General features: G+C 38.9%; 1 protein-coding gene and 1 pseudogene across 1 annotated transcript; both read right to left on the reverse strand.

Moving 5' to 3' along the window:
- Positions 1 to 3433: 3433 nt before the first annotated feature.
- LOC119888167 (rano class II histocompatibility antigen, A beta chain-like) lies at positions 3434 to 5629 on the reverse strand. Its single transcript, XM_038698644.1, has 5 exons — positions 5426 to 5629; positions 5051 to 5317; positions 4526 to 4804; positions 4311 to 4445; positions 3434 to 4184 (listed from the first exon to the last, which is right to left on the reverse strand). The coding sequence occupies exons 1-5, from the start codon at positions 5475 to 5477 to the stop codon at positions 4135 to 4137; spliced, it is 783 nt and encodes a 260-aa protein (XP_038554572.1). The 5' UTR covers positions 5478 to 5629; the 3' UTR covers positions 3434 to 4134.
- Positions 5630 to 7967: 2338 nt separating this feature from the next.
- Positions 7968 to 10190, reverse strand: LOC119917739 (annotated as a pseudogene).
- Between the last annotated feature and the right edge of the window lie 6661 nt (positions 10191 to 16851).

Genomic DNA, 16851 nt, shown 5'->3' on the forward strand with positions numbered 1-16851 from the left:
CATCGTCTATCGGCCCAACCCTAATGCTAAGTGTGATATGCATTAGTAGTAATGCTGATTTTTGATTGATGTAATTTGTGTCACAAACATATGCATGTGTGGTCACACACACAAACTACCAGCAATAAACAATATTGTCAGTCTTCACCTCTACTTTTTCAAAGGACCAAGCCCTGATCAACAATCGGTGATTTTTTCACGGGCCTCCTTCAGTTGGTTGATAAACAGCACTCCCTCCATATTACATAAGCCGTTTGTCCCTTCTGTTCCACTCTGGAGTGTTTTGGTACAACTTGATTTTCTGGTTACTTGGGGAAAACCATTAATTATGCATAGATAGAGAGAAAAACAGTGTACTTCTTACAAACCTGCTGAGACAGAGAGATGAGCATGAAAAGCAGAGCAAGGGAAAAGAACAGAATTGACCACATGTGTTATCTTAGTTTGGTCTTGCATAAAATATCAGCTTCTCCATCTACAGTCTACTGTAATCTGGGAAAACTGTGCATCCCTACTGCTGATGAGAAAGGGCTTGGCAAACTAAATAAATAAAGGCACAACTGTAAAAAGAGAATCCTGTAAAAAAAAACAGGAAGTTGGCATGATGATAATCATAAACAAAGAAATACAATTTGAAGTTTGTTTGGCTCATGTATCAGGAAATGGTTTTAGTTCCTGCATTGCTTTACTCTTGGCAGAGTCACACCAACAGTGCCAGGTGCAATAAGGGCAGGTACAGTACACATTACAGAGCAGATCCAAAGAAGACTGGTCTAAGCAGCAGAAGCAAAAACACAGCAGTTAACACTGTACAAAACTGCATTCAGTGGAAAAGTTCATTTTAGTCAAGCAATGACGTGTGACACTACTTTTTGTTGTGTCCATATGGTTTAGTTTTAAAAATAAACAAACATATTACTAGCATACAGTACATTCTTGTTTGAGAATCAAGTCTAAAATGATTTGTTTTAATCAATATGGAGAGAATATCTGGGATTATGATGGCAAAAGCTTTGTACCAAATAATTCAGCTTTCTTAAAAAATGTGAAATTTTCAGTTAAACACCCTGTAAACTAGTTCAGCATTTTCTTGCATTACAACTATTTCATATAAAAAAATTAATAATGGAACACAAATGTCACAGTTTAGTTATCTAAACTGTAAGTGGATAGTCAGGCGGTGCGGTGGTGCAGTGGTTAGCAATGTTGCCTCACAACAAGAAGGTCATGGTTCAAACCCCGGTGTGTGGAGTTTGCATGTTCTCCCTGTGTCCGCCTGAGTTCTTTCCGGGTGCTCTGGCTTCCTCCCGCCATCCAAAGACATGCAGGCTAGGTTAATTGGTGTCTCCAAAATTGTCCTTAGGCGTGAATTTGGTTGACTGTCTATTTGTGGCCCTGTGATCGACTGGCGACCTTTCCAGGGTGTACCCCACCTTTTGCCCCGTGTCAGCTGGGATTGGCTCCAGCCCCCCCTGGTTGACGATGGATGGACTACACTGTAGCTCATTATATTTGATGCCTTGATTTTGTAAACTGTTTTACAGAGGCAAATAATTTAAAACAAATAATTTAGGCAAATAATTTAAAACCTCAAAGTTCTTGACGATAACTTCAGTGGATATATATATATATATATATATATACTGTATAGATATATATATACTGTATATATGGATATATATATACTCTCTCTCTAATAATATATATATATATACTGTATATATATGGATATATATATATATATGTGTGTGTGTATATATATATATATTTAGAGAGAGAGAGTGAGACAGAAGATTTTATTGATATTTCTATTAAGTTCAATATGAAGGTGAAGGCAGTTGTTTTTGTAAATTTAAAAAATAATCTCAACTTAAGTTTTTATATAGCACTTCTCACACAATACAATTGATCCAAAATGCTTTACAGCATACAAATCCAAATATTCAATAACTATGGTAAATCATTCTGATTATTTAAGGCCTTGACGTGCAGCCCTCTTTCTTTGAAGTGCAGTTGTGGACCATATAGGTCTTCGCTACAGTTTTGTTTTTTATAATTTTTTTCTGGCTTTATTGCCAAAATACAGTCATTGGAAGATGAAGAGGGGGGTTTTGGATTAAAGGGCAGCAGACCACAATCCACCCGGCCCAAACAACCGTACCATGCACCACGGCGGGTGTGTCTGGGTAGCATGAAGGAACTTCAAATTTCGTTTTGTTATACAGCCTTGTGCTGTATAATGACTAATAAACAAAATTGTATCTTGAATGTAACACCAGCCTACAGCCTGGCTCACAATGTGCAACTTGATCAATGATGACAGAAGAAGGGTGCTCACTGATGCTCATGGACACTGAAACACTTCCCTTCACAGCTGGAGGCTCCCCCATGTTGAGAAACACTACTCTAAAACAATTAGAGAAAGTTAAGTTATTAAAGATATGCAGGTTACTAAGCCTAATTCATATTGATTCCTTATGACATGACTGCCTGGCCCAATACTGCTCTTTCATTAACTCCGGGGAAGAACAGGCCAACATGTCAATAAACAGATTTTATTTAATGCAAACACTTTATTTTGTGACAGTGTTCTTACAGTTGAGAAAGTTGATAAGCAGCAATGAATACATGTCGTTTCACTATTTCCATAAATCTTATCTTCCTTCTGTAAAGCCCCACCCACCACCCAATTTGGGCTGAACGATTTTGGAAAATAATCTAATTGCGATTTTCTTTTTTACCAACATTGCAATTGCGATTTAATTGGGTCTGGGACGATTCGTCGACGTAATCGGTTACGTAAATACGACGCGTCGACGCACGTAATGCGCAACGACGCGTCGCTGCATCCGGTGGGATTCTCCCACAAGCTCCTGCTACAAGACGTCGTCGTGTTTACTTTCTGTCGCCACACAAGCGCTGCACATTATCAGCACGAGGACACGTTTATTGCCTTCTAAAAGTAATTTCTGTCCTGCTGCTGTCATGGTAACGTAACGTTACACCGCGTGTCATCTAATGTTCGGTCGTTTCATATTTTATGTATTACTCAATATTGAAATTAATCCATGTCAGAAACATTTAAAGTCTTAAGTAATGTAGCCTAATTAATGTCTGTTATTGTTATTATCACAACACAGCATTGACGTGGAAATTTCATTTTAAGATTTGCTACTATTGTCATTATTTTAATGTGCTTCATCAGGATGATTGAATAAAATATAGATTTATTGATTAGACATGTTTTAGATAGATAGATATACAGATTAAACATACACTGTTCTTTCTTGTAGGCCAGGCCTGTTTTATGATGAAATTAGGTGATGCTTTAATTGCATGAATTATATTATGAGCAATGGTGGAGAAGAAGTATCAAATTATTATAATATGATAAAGATAATTTGAGAGTCAAGTCATGGCATTAATAATATGATATAACATTATACACAACCACCAATTAAGGTCCTTATCTCAGTCCATCTCTAATCAAAAACCTCAAAAAACACTCAGTTTGAGGTTCAATTTAAAAGTTGGCCAACGAAAATAAAACCAAGTGACGCCTCTCGTCTTTAATAGACAAGCTTAGTAATTCTCCGACAACACCGGAGTCCCCCCGCCCTCCCCCGCAGCCTCCGATGCAGGTAAGCAGTAGGCTGTAACCAGGCTGTAACTCGGGACAGACGGGACTTGTGAGTTTGGTTTGAAACGCCGTTACAAAGATAGTTACTGAGCTGACTGGTGGCTGTGTGTGTGACACAGGCGCCGATCACCACAATACGCTTATCTTACTACATGTGTCTTTCTGTTGTACATTTGTCCTGTCCACCAAAGCGGCGGTTGGCCAGAAGATTTCACCCACCAACAACACCAATTTACCCGCGGTTGGCGGGTGCCACTTTCATTCCCTGTGTGACACTAAAGTTTCTGTAGTGTCAGCTTCTGTCAAGCTTAAAGCCATTGTACAACAACAAGTCAAGGGACTGCTTTACTGTCGCACGTAATCGCAGCCTTTGCCATTAGAAAATGCAATTAATCGTTCAGCCCTACACCCAATAGTGACAATTATGAGAATAACCATCACATCATATCATCATATAGATGGTATGTGCTGAAAAATGGTGTTTGTTCAGACTGCTAAGTTGCTCCAGCTGCAGGGAGTTGTTCCACGGGAATCGACCCTTGTTCTGTTAAAATGAGGAGTAGAACAATAATTTACCACAGTAGAAAATATATAACAGTAGTATTGTAGAAGTGAATTCCATTTACAATCAATTAACTTTACAATGATCAATTTCCTCTTATTTCTTCACCTTGGTAGAGAGTGGAGAATGCGGCAGACTTTTTCTTGTAGTAGATGAATCCAGAGCTCACAATCACAAAACCAAGCATCAGACCACACAGTCCCACTACAATTTTAATCCGTTCTGGCACAGGAAGGGAGGGGTCTAAAATTGTGAGAAAAAGATGATTTTATTTATACATTTTCTTATCCTACATAAAATTTGCATCACAGCTGCACACTTACCCCAGACGTGAAGCGCTGGTTCAGAGAGGGTGAAGTGTTCGACCACGCAGGTAATTTTTTCTCCTGTAGTCGGGGTGTGCTCCAGGTAGGAATGAATCTGGTAATACCAATCCCCATCAGACATCACTTCAGAAGAACTGACACCTGAGGTCACTTCCTGCCCGTTCTGCAACCACATTACTCGGATTTGTTTCGGATAAAAGTTATAGGCACTGCACACAAGCATGGGTGGGTGCTTCATTGAATTCAGCTTGATGGTGGGTACAGCTGTAAGATTACCTGAAAAAACAAGTTATTGTTTCATATCTTCTATTGGGTAAAACATCAATAGACCATTTCTGTTTCTGGATAGCAACTTTTTTGATCAGATATACATATTGTCATGTATCAAAGATGAGTCTGTGGTGAAATATTTGTTCATGGGAAAAATGTCAGCCATGAAATAAGTCTATGTGCATGACAACAGTTCTTTAAAATCCATATAGTACATTTGGTTTTAAGTAATCTTAAGAAAAATGCTCTTACCTATTTGTTGGATGTAATCTATGATGTCAAGACACAGTGATTTCTTTTCAAATTGTCTTTGTCTTGCGTCATCGGGATCACTGTTCCAAGATGGCTCTATTCCGATTGCAGAGGCTGTGAATCCTGTCCAGTTGCCTCTTGTGCTGTTGTACTGGATCATTAATTTCTTGTTAAAAGTATCTGTAATGATATACTCTACATCTTCTAAGCCTGGACCCCTGAATGTACAGCATGCTCTGATTTGTGAATAATCTTCATCTGAGAAAACTGTAATATGAGAGACAGAAATGTATTCATATATATTTTTTTACTATATCATAACTAAAACTAAAACATTTCACTGATGCATACAAATAGAGGAGTAATGTAACTCACCTGGACTGAAAAGAGAGAAAACCACACAGAAAAGAAAACTGTGACTGCACATGTTGTCCCACGAGTAGGTAACTACAGGAACAAAGCTGTTGTGGTGTGGAGCTTTTATGTGTTCACAGATACAGGAAATAAACACAGGTACAGGTACACTGAAATGTCAACAAAATGAAAGAATACACCCACCTCTTTGCCCAGACCGGTTGAAGTGCTAAAAGGACAAGCCAGAAATATGTAGGGGGAAATAAGCCTACCAATCACAGTTCTTGATGTCTGTGTTGCCGCAACCAGTAGTTACATTTCACTAGCAAGGACCACACAATCAACAGATACGATTAAATAATTTATTGATGATCGAAACAGAAAGATTTACAAGGCTTGCATTTGCTGAATAGACATTCAAAAACGTTGTGGGGAAGCTACAAGCCGTAACACCAAGCCGTAGCACCTGGGCACGTCGTGCAGATTTCCCTATCGGGAAGATTTCCCAGATTTTCCTATTGGAAGAAGGAGATCAGGACAGAGAAAGGGGGGGGGGGGGGGGGATGCAGAATGCGAGAGCAAAGAAGAGGAGATGTAACGTGTGGATATTTATGGAAATGCTGGCAATGATGTGTGGTCCCGCTCCTGAAACTCTGCTAATTAGCTCCACTTTTGGGGAGGTGCGCGTCAGGCTAGGGACGTGCCTATGGGGCACAAATATAAATTGGCCTTAAGACTTTTGGTGAAGGCAGTTTCAGAGACGCTCATGTCTATAACATTACTGTAATTTGCATGTCTTTTGTATCAAAGTTACATTATTGTCTAGCAGCAAATTTGTTTGAAAAAATTCGCTAATTCTTGGTCAAATTATTTTTGGGATACTCTGAACAGAGACTTATTTCATGCAAGGAATGACGTTCTCACTCATCTTTTCCTAACACTGATGCTTGCTCGGGTTAAAAGTCTGATTTTCCAAAAACATAACCCTTAATACCCAACCTTTAGCAGTAAACTAATGGCAGTCATACTATGCCGTGAAATCAAGACACTTAAACTGCCACTGTGAAGAATCTCTAGAACATTTAAAATCATGTACCGTAGCACTGAAATGAAACAAAACAGTGTGTGGTGAATCAGCATAAAAAGGAATGAACTGTCTTTGAATGATTTGTCCAAGATAAGTTAATACTGTAGTCTGAGGATATGACCCAAAATACGGCTCTGAGGGACCTCATTGCAAATGATAGTTTAGGTGGAAAAGAAGTTATCAAACTTCGTGGTAGTTATTTAAGCTTAATACACATTTATATATGCTCCTACAGTCAATGCTCAATGACTCAGTTGCAATTGGGGGCATTTATTGAGTTAAAAATGGTATAAAAAAACCCAATGACCAATAAACACAATCAATTTAAACAAGTGACAACACAAATAAAATTAAATAAAATTTGAAAAACAGCACAAAAGAAAAAAAATCAGTGAATTACAGATATTACGGCGGTCCCAATCAGCGATCGGGGTACAGGCTGATCAAGGCATTTTTTAACTGATGGTATCGGCTTCATTGAGCACTAACCAAAGCCAAATCCTTTGTTTTGCTTTAGCTGTCACACAAGTGTCATAAACAGAGAGCAGTTTGTGGCAGGATGCAGCTAAATATCTGCCGTGTAGAAATATTTTAAATTAAAAAATATAAGCTGTCCAACAGCCTCTTGTAATGTGCAACGTGAGCATTTCGCGGTAGTAAAAAATAAAAAATATTCGACTTGAGTTAAAAAAACACTTGCTTGTATCGGCTTTTCAGAGTGTTGTGTGGAGAGGAGCGGCTAGAGCGGACGGACACAGCCGCTGCTCTACAGCTACTGAGTGACAGGGAGCTCTGGAGGAGAGACAAATAAACACCCGCAGTCGGACTGGATTCTGCTGTAATATGAAGCTGTTTACCAGTGGGATGAGCTCAGAGTTTATTTATCTTATTCAGTTAACTTTTTAATTAAAGTTTTTTGTAAAATATGTGTCCAATACTTGATTGCTTTGCTATGAAACAAGTAAGCAAAGGATAGCCGTGGTCGATCCAAACGCCATTTAGAAAACAAGCATTTTAAAAGTTGTTTGATTGTCATCTTGTGGACAGACCAGACAAAGCATGAATTCACATGTTAATCACATTGGATGGGCGAGTCGATCTGTGGCTGCTTGACAGCTCATTATACACAAACATAAGAGTGATCAGTATTTTAAAAGCATTTTCAATGTATCAAATTTTCAAAAAATCTGTTTCAATATTTTGAAAAGCTTTGACAATATTTTTTTCCCATACCAGATACCAGCATCTTCATTTCCATAGTCCTCCACTCATTTCACTCGTTTCTTAATAAACTGTGTGACTTCAACATTTTTCACTGTGCACTTAAATGTCTTTGTGTGCTCCTAAGGTAAAAAGGTTAGCATAGAGACATGACTTGGCAGAGGACAGTTGAAAGGTATCATGAAACAAGTGAAGAGAGAAAGGAGGATGACATGAAACAAATGTCACTCGACAAACAAACCAGGGACAATGTGATCACAGTGCTGGATAAGGTTTACGTCTTAATCTAGGCCTCCAGGAGGCTTGGACACTGGTTTGCTTTCATAAAAAGAGTATTCCTGCAGCAACTCCAAGAAGTCCAAGACTCAGGCCAAGCCCACAAAAGACAGATGGACCAATACTGATCTCGTTTGTTTCAACCTCTGGGGAGAACAAGAGAAAAATAATTAAAATCTGAAGTTAAAAACACAAATCTTATTTCATTTCATCGACTTCTACATATCTATCAGAGCAGTCAGGAGAATATTAAGATACTACAAAACTAGGGTGACCAGTCGTCGGGAATTTGGGACAGTCCCGATTTACGAGCAGTTGTCCTGACTCCTGTTCGGTTTGTCCAGAAAATTAGACTTAACATCGGTTTAAATTATAGCCTAATTAATCATTAAATACTGATCGTTGTGTAGTTCGTGCTCTTTTCTTATGTTTTCTTGTGGTTAGTGGAAGTTACAGTTGCGAGGACAAGGAAAGTGTAGCTTCAGGCAGCGAAGGAGGAGAGATCTTCAATTCAAATCAATTCAATTTTATTTTTATAGCGCCAAATCACAACAACAGTTAGTGCTCATAAAAGAGCTGGTCTAGACTGTACTCTGTGATATTATTTACAGAAACCCAACATCCAACATGCACGTTGCGCAGACAGACGTGACAGTGCATTGATGAAATGAACAAAATAAAAATAAAAATTAGATAAGAGATCATGATTTACCCTCTGTTACATTCACACATCCACAGTTGTTGTGTTTTCCCTAATGATAGACAGGTGACTTCATGAACAGAAATAATAAATTTTAGCATTGTGTTTTGACTTTCATGTGTGTTAATGTTCATTGACACTAAATGTACCGGTAGCCACGCCCCCCCCCCCCCCCCCCCATTCTCATCTGGTCACCCTATACAAAACATTAAGTCTCTCACCCCAAAACTTGGTCTGAGGCGTCTCCAGTGAGTCATGCTTCACAGTGCAGCTGTAGATGTCTCCTTCCTTTGGGACAAAGTCCAGAGTGGAAAAAACATAAAATGTCCCATCAGGATTGGGTAAGCATCTGATGAAAGGATCTTCCTCTGCTACTTCTACATCATTCTTGGTCCACTTTATGTTGATGTAGGGAGGAAAGAAATGGTTGATGAAGCAGATGAGAGTGTTCTCTTCCTCTTTTTTCACTTCATCTCTGGGGTAAATGATCATTTCTGGTTCCTCTGAGGGTTAAATTCACACATAATAATGATAAAATGGTGTTCTGTTAATGTTATATATTTTTGTTAAAACATGCCAAATGGATATGGTATCTATGTTAAAGGAAGACAGTGAATGTAACATCAGTATGTTGAGTATCACTTACCTTTAGTCTTTGTTGTAGCTGACTTGTCTTTTTTCCATAAATCTAAAAAATATCTGCACGCAAATGGTGTGAGTGTTGCATATTCGTAGGCTCCAGCAATCTTAAACTTGTAGGCAGTCGGCTATCCCAAAAAAGGACTCCTTTTTTAAAGTCTGCATAGCATACTTCATCACCATCCAGTGTCGCACAGAATTGAGATTCGCTTGAGTCAGAGCATCCATAGGTGTAACAAAATTCATAACTTCCTAGAAAAATGTAACAATCCACATATGAATTCAGAAACAACTGTTTACACTGGTAAGACATTCGTAAAAAAAATTACAAATAAATTTATAATTTTAGATCCTATTTTATATTTATACAAAAGGAAAGATTTTTACATGTTCGAAATAAAGATATCAATCAATCAATCAAAACAATTATTAGTAAATAGCCATACTTACTTTGTCCATAGATGCAAACTGCTCCTGAGAAAACAAGCAACATCTTGAAGTACATATCTTCTAGTCTGTGTGCGGTCAAAGCTCTTGTGTTCTTTGTAAGAAAAGTTAGACTTCTCAAGGTTGACTGTGCTCGATGCAAATGTTTCATAAAACACATGATGCTTTGTGTTTGTTTTCTTCCTCATACTTTGACATCTCTTCACATCCTCATAGTTTTACACTTCCTCTTCCTTCTTTCTTTGTTTATTACATATAGGTTGTCTATAGGTTAATTATACAGTATCTATACTGTATTGTACTGAGATACTTTCCATCTGACCCGTTTCAACTTCACCCGTTCAACTGACACTCAAGTGTTTCAGCGGTGGAGCGTTTAGCCTGCCCTAAGTTGTTGACATGTTGTTAATTTGTCATTCTGTGTGCTTTAACTACAGATAACCGCTCTCTGTGAGCCGTTTTCTCTGCTCGCTGCATGGCTACATCCACATGAAGCATTTCAGAATAAGAACATTTTGCCTGCCTAGTTTTGCTGACTTGTTCAGATTTTGTTAATTTGGTTAGTTGTCCTTGCTTTTTGTGCTTCTATTATGGTTATTGCTATTATTATTATTAAGTAGGCTACATAGTTAAATTGTTTCTTTTTTGTCTTTTTTAACTGTGTTTATTGTTGATATACAATCGGGAGTCTTATGTCACAACAGCTGCAGAAATATTTTATAGCACCCTCTCAAAACACACACACATACAACCAGACACACACATGATCTTCACAGGCAGTCAGCCAATGTTGTTTTACTATGAGATCAGTGTCCATGACCTCTGTGCCAAAAATAGCTGTCACACAAGAACAGTGTATGTAAATGAAAATCCCTCCAAAACTGACACAAACTAACATGTGTATGTGCATGTGAACACAAAGAGAATATAATATTGGACACAAGGTCACCATGTGTTATGTTTGTCTAGTGGTGAAAGATGAGCAGAGCTAATATATAACATAACAACAAAATGAAAGGAGCTGCAATTAAATAGTAATTTGGAGAACAGAGAATAACTCCAGATCACAGGGGTCTGCTGACAAAAGCAACAGGCGCCAGAGGGTGAGAGAAGAGGAGCCATGCTGCTGGCCACCTGCACCCATGGCACTAACCAGCAGCCCAGGAACGCTGAGTCAGAGAAACCAGGCATGGAGAAATACACACGAAAAAAATATTGTGAAAGTCTTTGTGGAAAAGGAAAACATGCAATGTGAAGAATGCCATAATCACTCCATGTTCCACAAAATGAGAGGCTTTTCATTCCTTTTGAGTGGGTGGTTTTGTAAAAGCTTGTCCAATTTAGTTTTACCAACTCTTTGTGCACATGCTTGCCGACATAAGTTAAGTCGAAGAAGTTCTCCTGGTAACGCATTCTTCTTTCTATCTTAGTTTGTTATGCACAAGCACTCTCAAGTTAAGCACAGCCAATTTTCTGAGTGACACATCTCCATCACAGGAACCATCTTTGAAAAGCTGAGATTTACTAGTTAGGAGATTGGAGAAACAGAAGAGAACAGTTGTAAATAACTTCAGTATTCTCAATCAGGCTGATTACATTCGGAAGAAAAAAACATGGTCGACTTGATGGGAATGTTGTGATTGTGTGTTCCTTACAGATATCTGAGTCACTCAGAAAGGGAGAGGAAGTGTTTTTTAAAGGATTTCTGATGGTGTCTGATCATAAGCGGAGATAGCATGATGCATGGGCCCAGGTATGTCATTTGATAGAAGACACAGCCGGGCATGAGGAGCTGCATGCAGTTTGCTTCCAATAATGACTCAGTGGACTTCCGGAGTGAGTCTGGGGTCACGTAAACATTGTATAAATGACAGGTGGGCTCTGTGATGAAGCTTTGCCCCCACTGTGCTGAGAGTCTATTTCCACCCAGTGTCTGATGTATGTACCTGGCTAACTTCTGTATGGGTGTTAAAATACAACAAATTACAACAACACACAGACAAACACACACACCAAGTTTTACAAAGTCAAAGTAGACATAAATGCACACATACTCAGCCCATCTGGTGTGTCGGATGAGTTTCCACCGCCGTGCTAAAGTGCTGAACAATCTACATTGTAACTACACAGACCCATTTTCTACAGCTGTTTTTCAGGCAGATTTTCAGCTCTTTCAAAATGCATTAAAGCTGCGTAAATATTGTAATTAAAATACCTGAATGTGAGATGACAACCGGTGTTATTAATTGTGGAAATCTCTTCCTCTGTTAAATTAAACGGCTGTGTGGGTCAAATAGGCTCTAATCTACAGACACACCCTCACACTCAAACCTGACACATGTGTGCACACTGCGCATATACAGAAGGTCACTTCATCATCAAAGAGCTTTCTAATCAGTTGTGAGCTGCTGATGTTCCTATAGCAACCAGGGACACTTGTATCTGTTATTGTGGTATGCTCATGCATGTGTGTGTGTGTGTGTGTGTGTTATGGTCAAAATAAAATATCGATACTCTGCAGGATTCACAATTTGCACACAGCCTTTTTACTGTGTGCAGAGAGAGCTCTAAACTTTACACTGTAATTGCGTCTTGGTGATGTTGGAGCTGAGTGTTTATGCTAGTGGAGTATGGAGTGAGCGTCTCCTTATTACCCTTTGAAAGCGAACACTTTCATGATAATTGTGCAGCTCATTGACTGAATCGGTTGAATCTCTTGCTTTGATTTGCTAATGGAAACATTTTGATCGGTGGCACACGCACTTGTTTCCCACCCGCGTCTGCATAAATTACTTGTTGAGATGGATGTTTTCATGCTGTGATCAGTTAGAAGTTGCATTTTTTCTTCTGTAGTAACTGCCTTGGGGAATCAGTGTAATTTTGAATATAGCAAATGACTGATCCACGTCACTCCTCACATACAGTCTGATCACATGTACAACCCAACACCACAATGCGTCCTGATACACTGATGACATTTTGATGTGGCATACCCAGCCGCTCCTCTTCTTATGCTGCATCTCTGTTAACACCTGCCCCATAACTCTAATGACACATTCACAATGTGTCAGCACAGCTTCTATTCTCAGTGGCCATTGTTTCTCTTCGTTTATACAGGATGTTGACAGAAAGTAAGGTTTTAAGGGACTTGAAGAGAGGAGGTGGGGTGCGGGCAATTAAGAGTTTCCTGTTCTGATAAGGTGAATGATGTTACCTTCCCATTTAACAGGTGGGAGTGCAGTCCATGCAAGTCTGACAACTCCATTGTCCATCTCTACAAACCTATGTGGACAAACGTTTATTATTTCAATTGAAATTCCAGTCACGATTCGAACAAGCAGTTGATCAGGTATGTATTAAATGTAATGCTGGAAAGATGTGTAGCCAGTATTGACAGTGTTTAAATGCCATGTCCAAGTCCTTATTGTCCTGATACCCTCATTAATGATTTAAATCTCACAACACCAGGATTTAGGGCGGCACGGTGGTGCGGTGGTTAGCACTGTCGCCTCACAGCAAGAAGGTCGTGGAGTTTGCATGTTCTCCCCGTGTCTGCGTGGGTTCTCTCCGGGTGCTCCGGCTTCCTCCCACCATCCAAAGACATGCAGGCTAGGTTGATTGGTTACCCTAAATTGTCCTTAGGTATTGCCCTTGATTGTGAGCGGTTGTTTGTCTGTGTGGCCCCACCTTTTGCCCAATGTCAGCTGGGATTGGCTCCAGCCCCCCTGCGACCCTTAATTGTTAACTTACCTTATGTGCTTTTCTGAAAATTTACAAAAAGTTTATACAACAAGATCATTTGTAGAATAGCAGATCTCCAAACTCCACATTTTATAATTTAGTTTCAAGATTTAAGGACTGTATGTAAGACATAAGTTTTTCAAATATGGAGCGGAATCAGTCCAGAATGTATTATTTTAATTATATCAACTGTATTGTTTGTAGAATTACAGGCTACATCAGCTATTAATCTGCTTTTTTCAAAGGCACAGACAAATAATGTTGTCCTGCCTTGATCAGAAAACACTTAGTGTCAGTCTCTAGAGGGCATGGACAAACAAAATAATCTGTCTTTTCGTTAATGTGTTTGTGTAAGTTGTAGTAATGTGTAGCAGGGCTGGACAATAAAACAATAATGATAATTATCGCAATGTAATTTTCCTTAATAACATTTTAACAAATGTTCAATATATCGTCAATAAATGTTTGTTTTAACTCGTTTGAATCACGCACAAATTAGCACTTCATTTTTCTATTATGATATTTTTTTTGTTGAGGAAAAGGGACTGAAAAAAACTACTCATTTTTTGAAAACAAGATTTTATCATGATAGTTTTGAATGTGTTACCTCAGATTTGTGAAGTGATCCACTGTTTAGCTTCAAGTGTTTGTCATGTTCTGCCCATAAATAATTGTTTAAAACCACAAATAACCATCTGGTTACGTCAACTTTCACTGAGGAGCAAAAATCAGCCTTTAAACTTGAAGGAAATAATGATTTGACATTTATCGTGATAATTATCAATATCGAATGGTAGGAAAATGTTTTATCGTGATAACATTTTTGGCCATATCGCCCAGCCCTAATGTGTAGTGTTAACGGGACTTGACATTCTTGTTCTCATAAGGGAAATGTTAATTATAGAAATGTCCTGAGCTGATCCAGGTACAAGCAAAGCGAGCACAGCTGATCTGAGATTAAAAAAAATCCTCCCTTTGCCTTTATTTCAGTAGCATTCTCCTGATACACAGCCAACAAGATACTCCAAAATAAAATCAATGAGGCTGCTATTCGCTGGAATTAAAGCAACATACCTGTACAATGGGCGAGAAAGGGACCATAAAAATGTTTTCTCTAACCCCACATGGCCTCTGTTTGAAGCTCAGTGCTGCAGTGTGGAGTTTCAAACACAATGCCAGAGGCCGCGGCAACAAGACACAGCAGATGTCAAGCTTTGGCATGACATGCGCTGTAGGCTGTAGAGCAACTGACTGAGATTTAAGTTCATTTTCAAGTAAATGTATCACAGATTCATTGGCATCAGATAATGGACTTTCTTTTACTGGATGCAAAAACTGGCACTTTATTGTGGTTTTCAAGTGTGTGGAGGAACCCAAAGACAATCGGCTGACTGCTGTTTTGTGCACTGCACTAATGATTTTCTAAGACGCTGCTCACAGATGTTGCTTTAGCACATCCCCCATCTTTCTGTTCACACTGCAGCTTATGTAACTGCCACCAACAAGATCGTTCTGTCCCTTTTTTAACATTTATTTATTTCCTTTAATCAAATGGTTTATTTGCTTAATGACAATGTCTACTATCTTCCAGGACCTTTGTTTTCAATAGATCAGAAAGATCCGACACCAAGGCTTGCTGTTACAATGCTCAACGCCTGTAAAACTCCAGCACTTAGTGATGCTTAGTGATGTGGCTTTTGTCATTTGAGAACACTAACTAAAAGGCTTATTTGCTAAATGAGCGAATGCATGGTTTGCAAAGTAGACAGTGCTTGTGGAAGTTTATTTCTCAACATAGCATCATCTTGCCCTTAGTTCTCTGTTAAAGGATAAGTGGGCATAGATAATAGACTGAAAGATGGATGGGCATCATATTATCGTATCGTATTTTCATCCCCTTTGTCTCTGTCTTGCTCTCCCTCTAAACTGTCAAGCAGCAACAGATGTAGTTCTAAGATTAAAAAATAATAAAGAATAATACAACGCCTTGGTACAAACATTCCTCCTTTTGCTCTGCATACGGCTAAATCACATGTTTAAAAGCGTTGCTTCTGTCTTGGGTGGTACAGGCATGGACTTTCTCTCTACCCTCAGGACACTGTAATTTCTCGCCTGTCCACCGGTCACCCTGGTTCCCATAACCTCCAGTCACCTGACCAACTGTTCCTGCACAACTGCTCTTAATTTAGTCCTTAGCTCTACTAAAAATATAAAACTGTTGACCCTGGACGTTTCCCACAGCATTAATGTTGCTACGTAACTATTGCAGTCAGGCTATTTCTGCCTGCTTATGTTCCAGTATATAACCTTGCCACGAGTTCTCAGTATTGTAAACTTATCTTTTATATATAAACTAAAGCTTACAGCGCTGTTGATGGTCTGCCCTTCTTTCCCTGTGGGAATTTCAGACATGTCTACTGTTAAATAAAAAGATTGACAAGATTAATAGAAGGACTTCTTTGATTCATAGCAAATACATGGAGGCAATATTTAGTTTTACGTAGCCTCTTTGCGGGCAAAGAAACAGCTGGAAGCACTGTGTTTTATGGACATAGTACCTGTCTGTCTAGACCCTCCCCAACAGCGGAGAAAGCAGCGACAAGGGCCACAATTTAATAAGAAAAGGCATTACAAATTCTGGGGAAAACATGCAAATAATACAACAGAAGAATGAAACATCAGAGTTCTCCAGCCAAACTCCAACCACAAGCATCACTACATGCTATGCTTTTTAGACCACTGGACGTATCTTATGTCTTTGGGATCATCTAACTAACAAACAAAAGGGCACTATAGTTGCTGCTGGTCACAGTTAAACAGATCACTTTTTTTAAGTAGACTGCATTACACTCTTACACAATCTATTTACAGGCCAAGTCAGAAAACTGTGTTACTGCCTTTTAAATCTGTAGTGTTCTCTTTAGTTTAGAAAAACTCTGCAATCTGAATAGTAAAACAGGTAATAATGTGAAAAGAGAGAAACACAGAGACAGATTTTCAAGAAGCATGAACAAAGACAGACCAAGGATACAAACACAGCATATGTACACATGAAGAACATGTAAGTGTTCTATTTCTCACTTTGCTGTATAACATCTCAGCGTTGCAGACTCAGAAAGAAAGGTTCTCAGCTGGAAATGCACAGAAAATTTGCTATATAATAACAGAAAAGCCATAATCTGAGACAAAGACTGTGAGCGCAACCTCGAAAATACCGCCAGGGTTTCAATTATAAGCACAGTGCTGTCCTATGAACCAGCAGGCTGGCAGATGGATAACCATAGAAGTCAGAGAACCAATCCGTTAAAATCTTGTAATACACCATCAAATGTCACG

Source organism: Micropterus salmoides, unplaced genomic scaffold, assembly GCF_014851395.1.
Source record: "Micropterus salmoides isolate LMB-PRFRI ecotype aquatic unplaced genomic scaffold, ASM1485139v1 Ms_hic_scaffold_10, whole genome shotgun sequence".
Lineage (NCBI taxonomy): Eukaryota > Metazoa > Chordata > Actinopteri > Centrarchiformes > Centrarchidae > Micropterus > Micropterus salmoides.

Coding starts and splice junctions, on each gene's coding strand:
- LOC119888167 (XM_038698644.1), bottom strand. CDS start 5,477: ATGTGCAGTCACAGTTTTCTTTTCTGTGTGGTTTTCTCTCTTTTCAGT. Junction 4,805..5,050: donor AGATTACATCCAACAAATAG/GTAAGAGCATTT, acceptor TTGTTTTTTCAG/GTAATCTTACAGCTGTACCC. Junction 4,185..4,310: donor ATTCTCCACTCTCTACCAAG/GTGAAGAAATAA, acceptor TCATTTTAACAG/AACAAGGGTCGATTCCCGTG.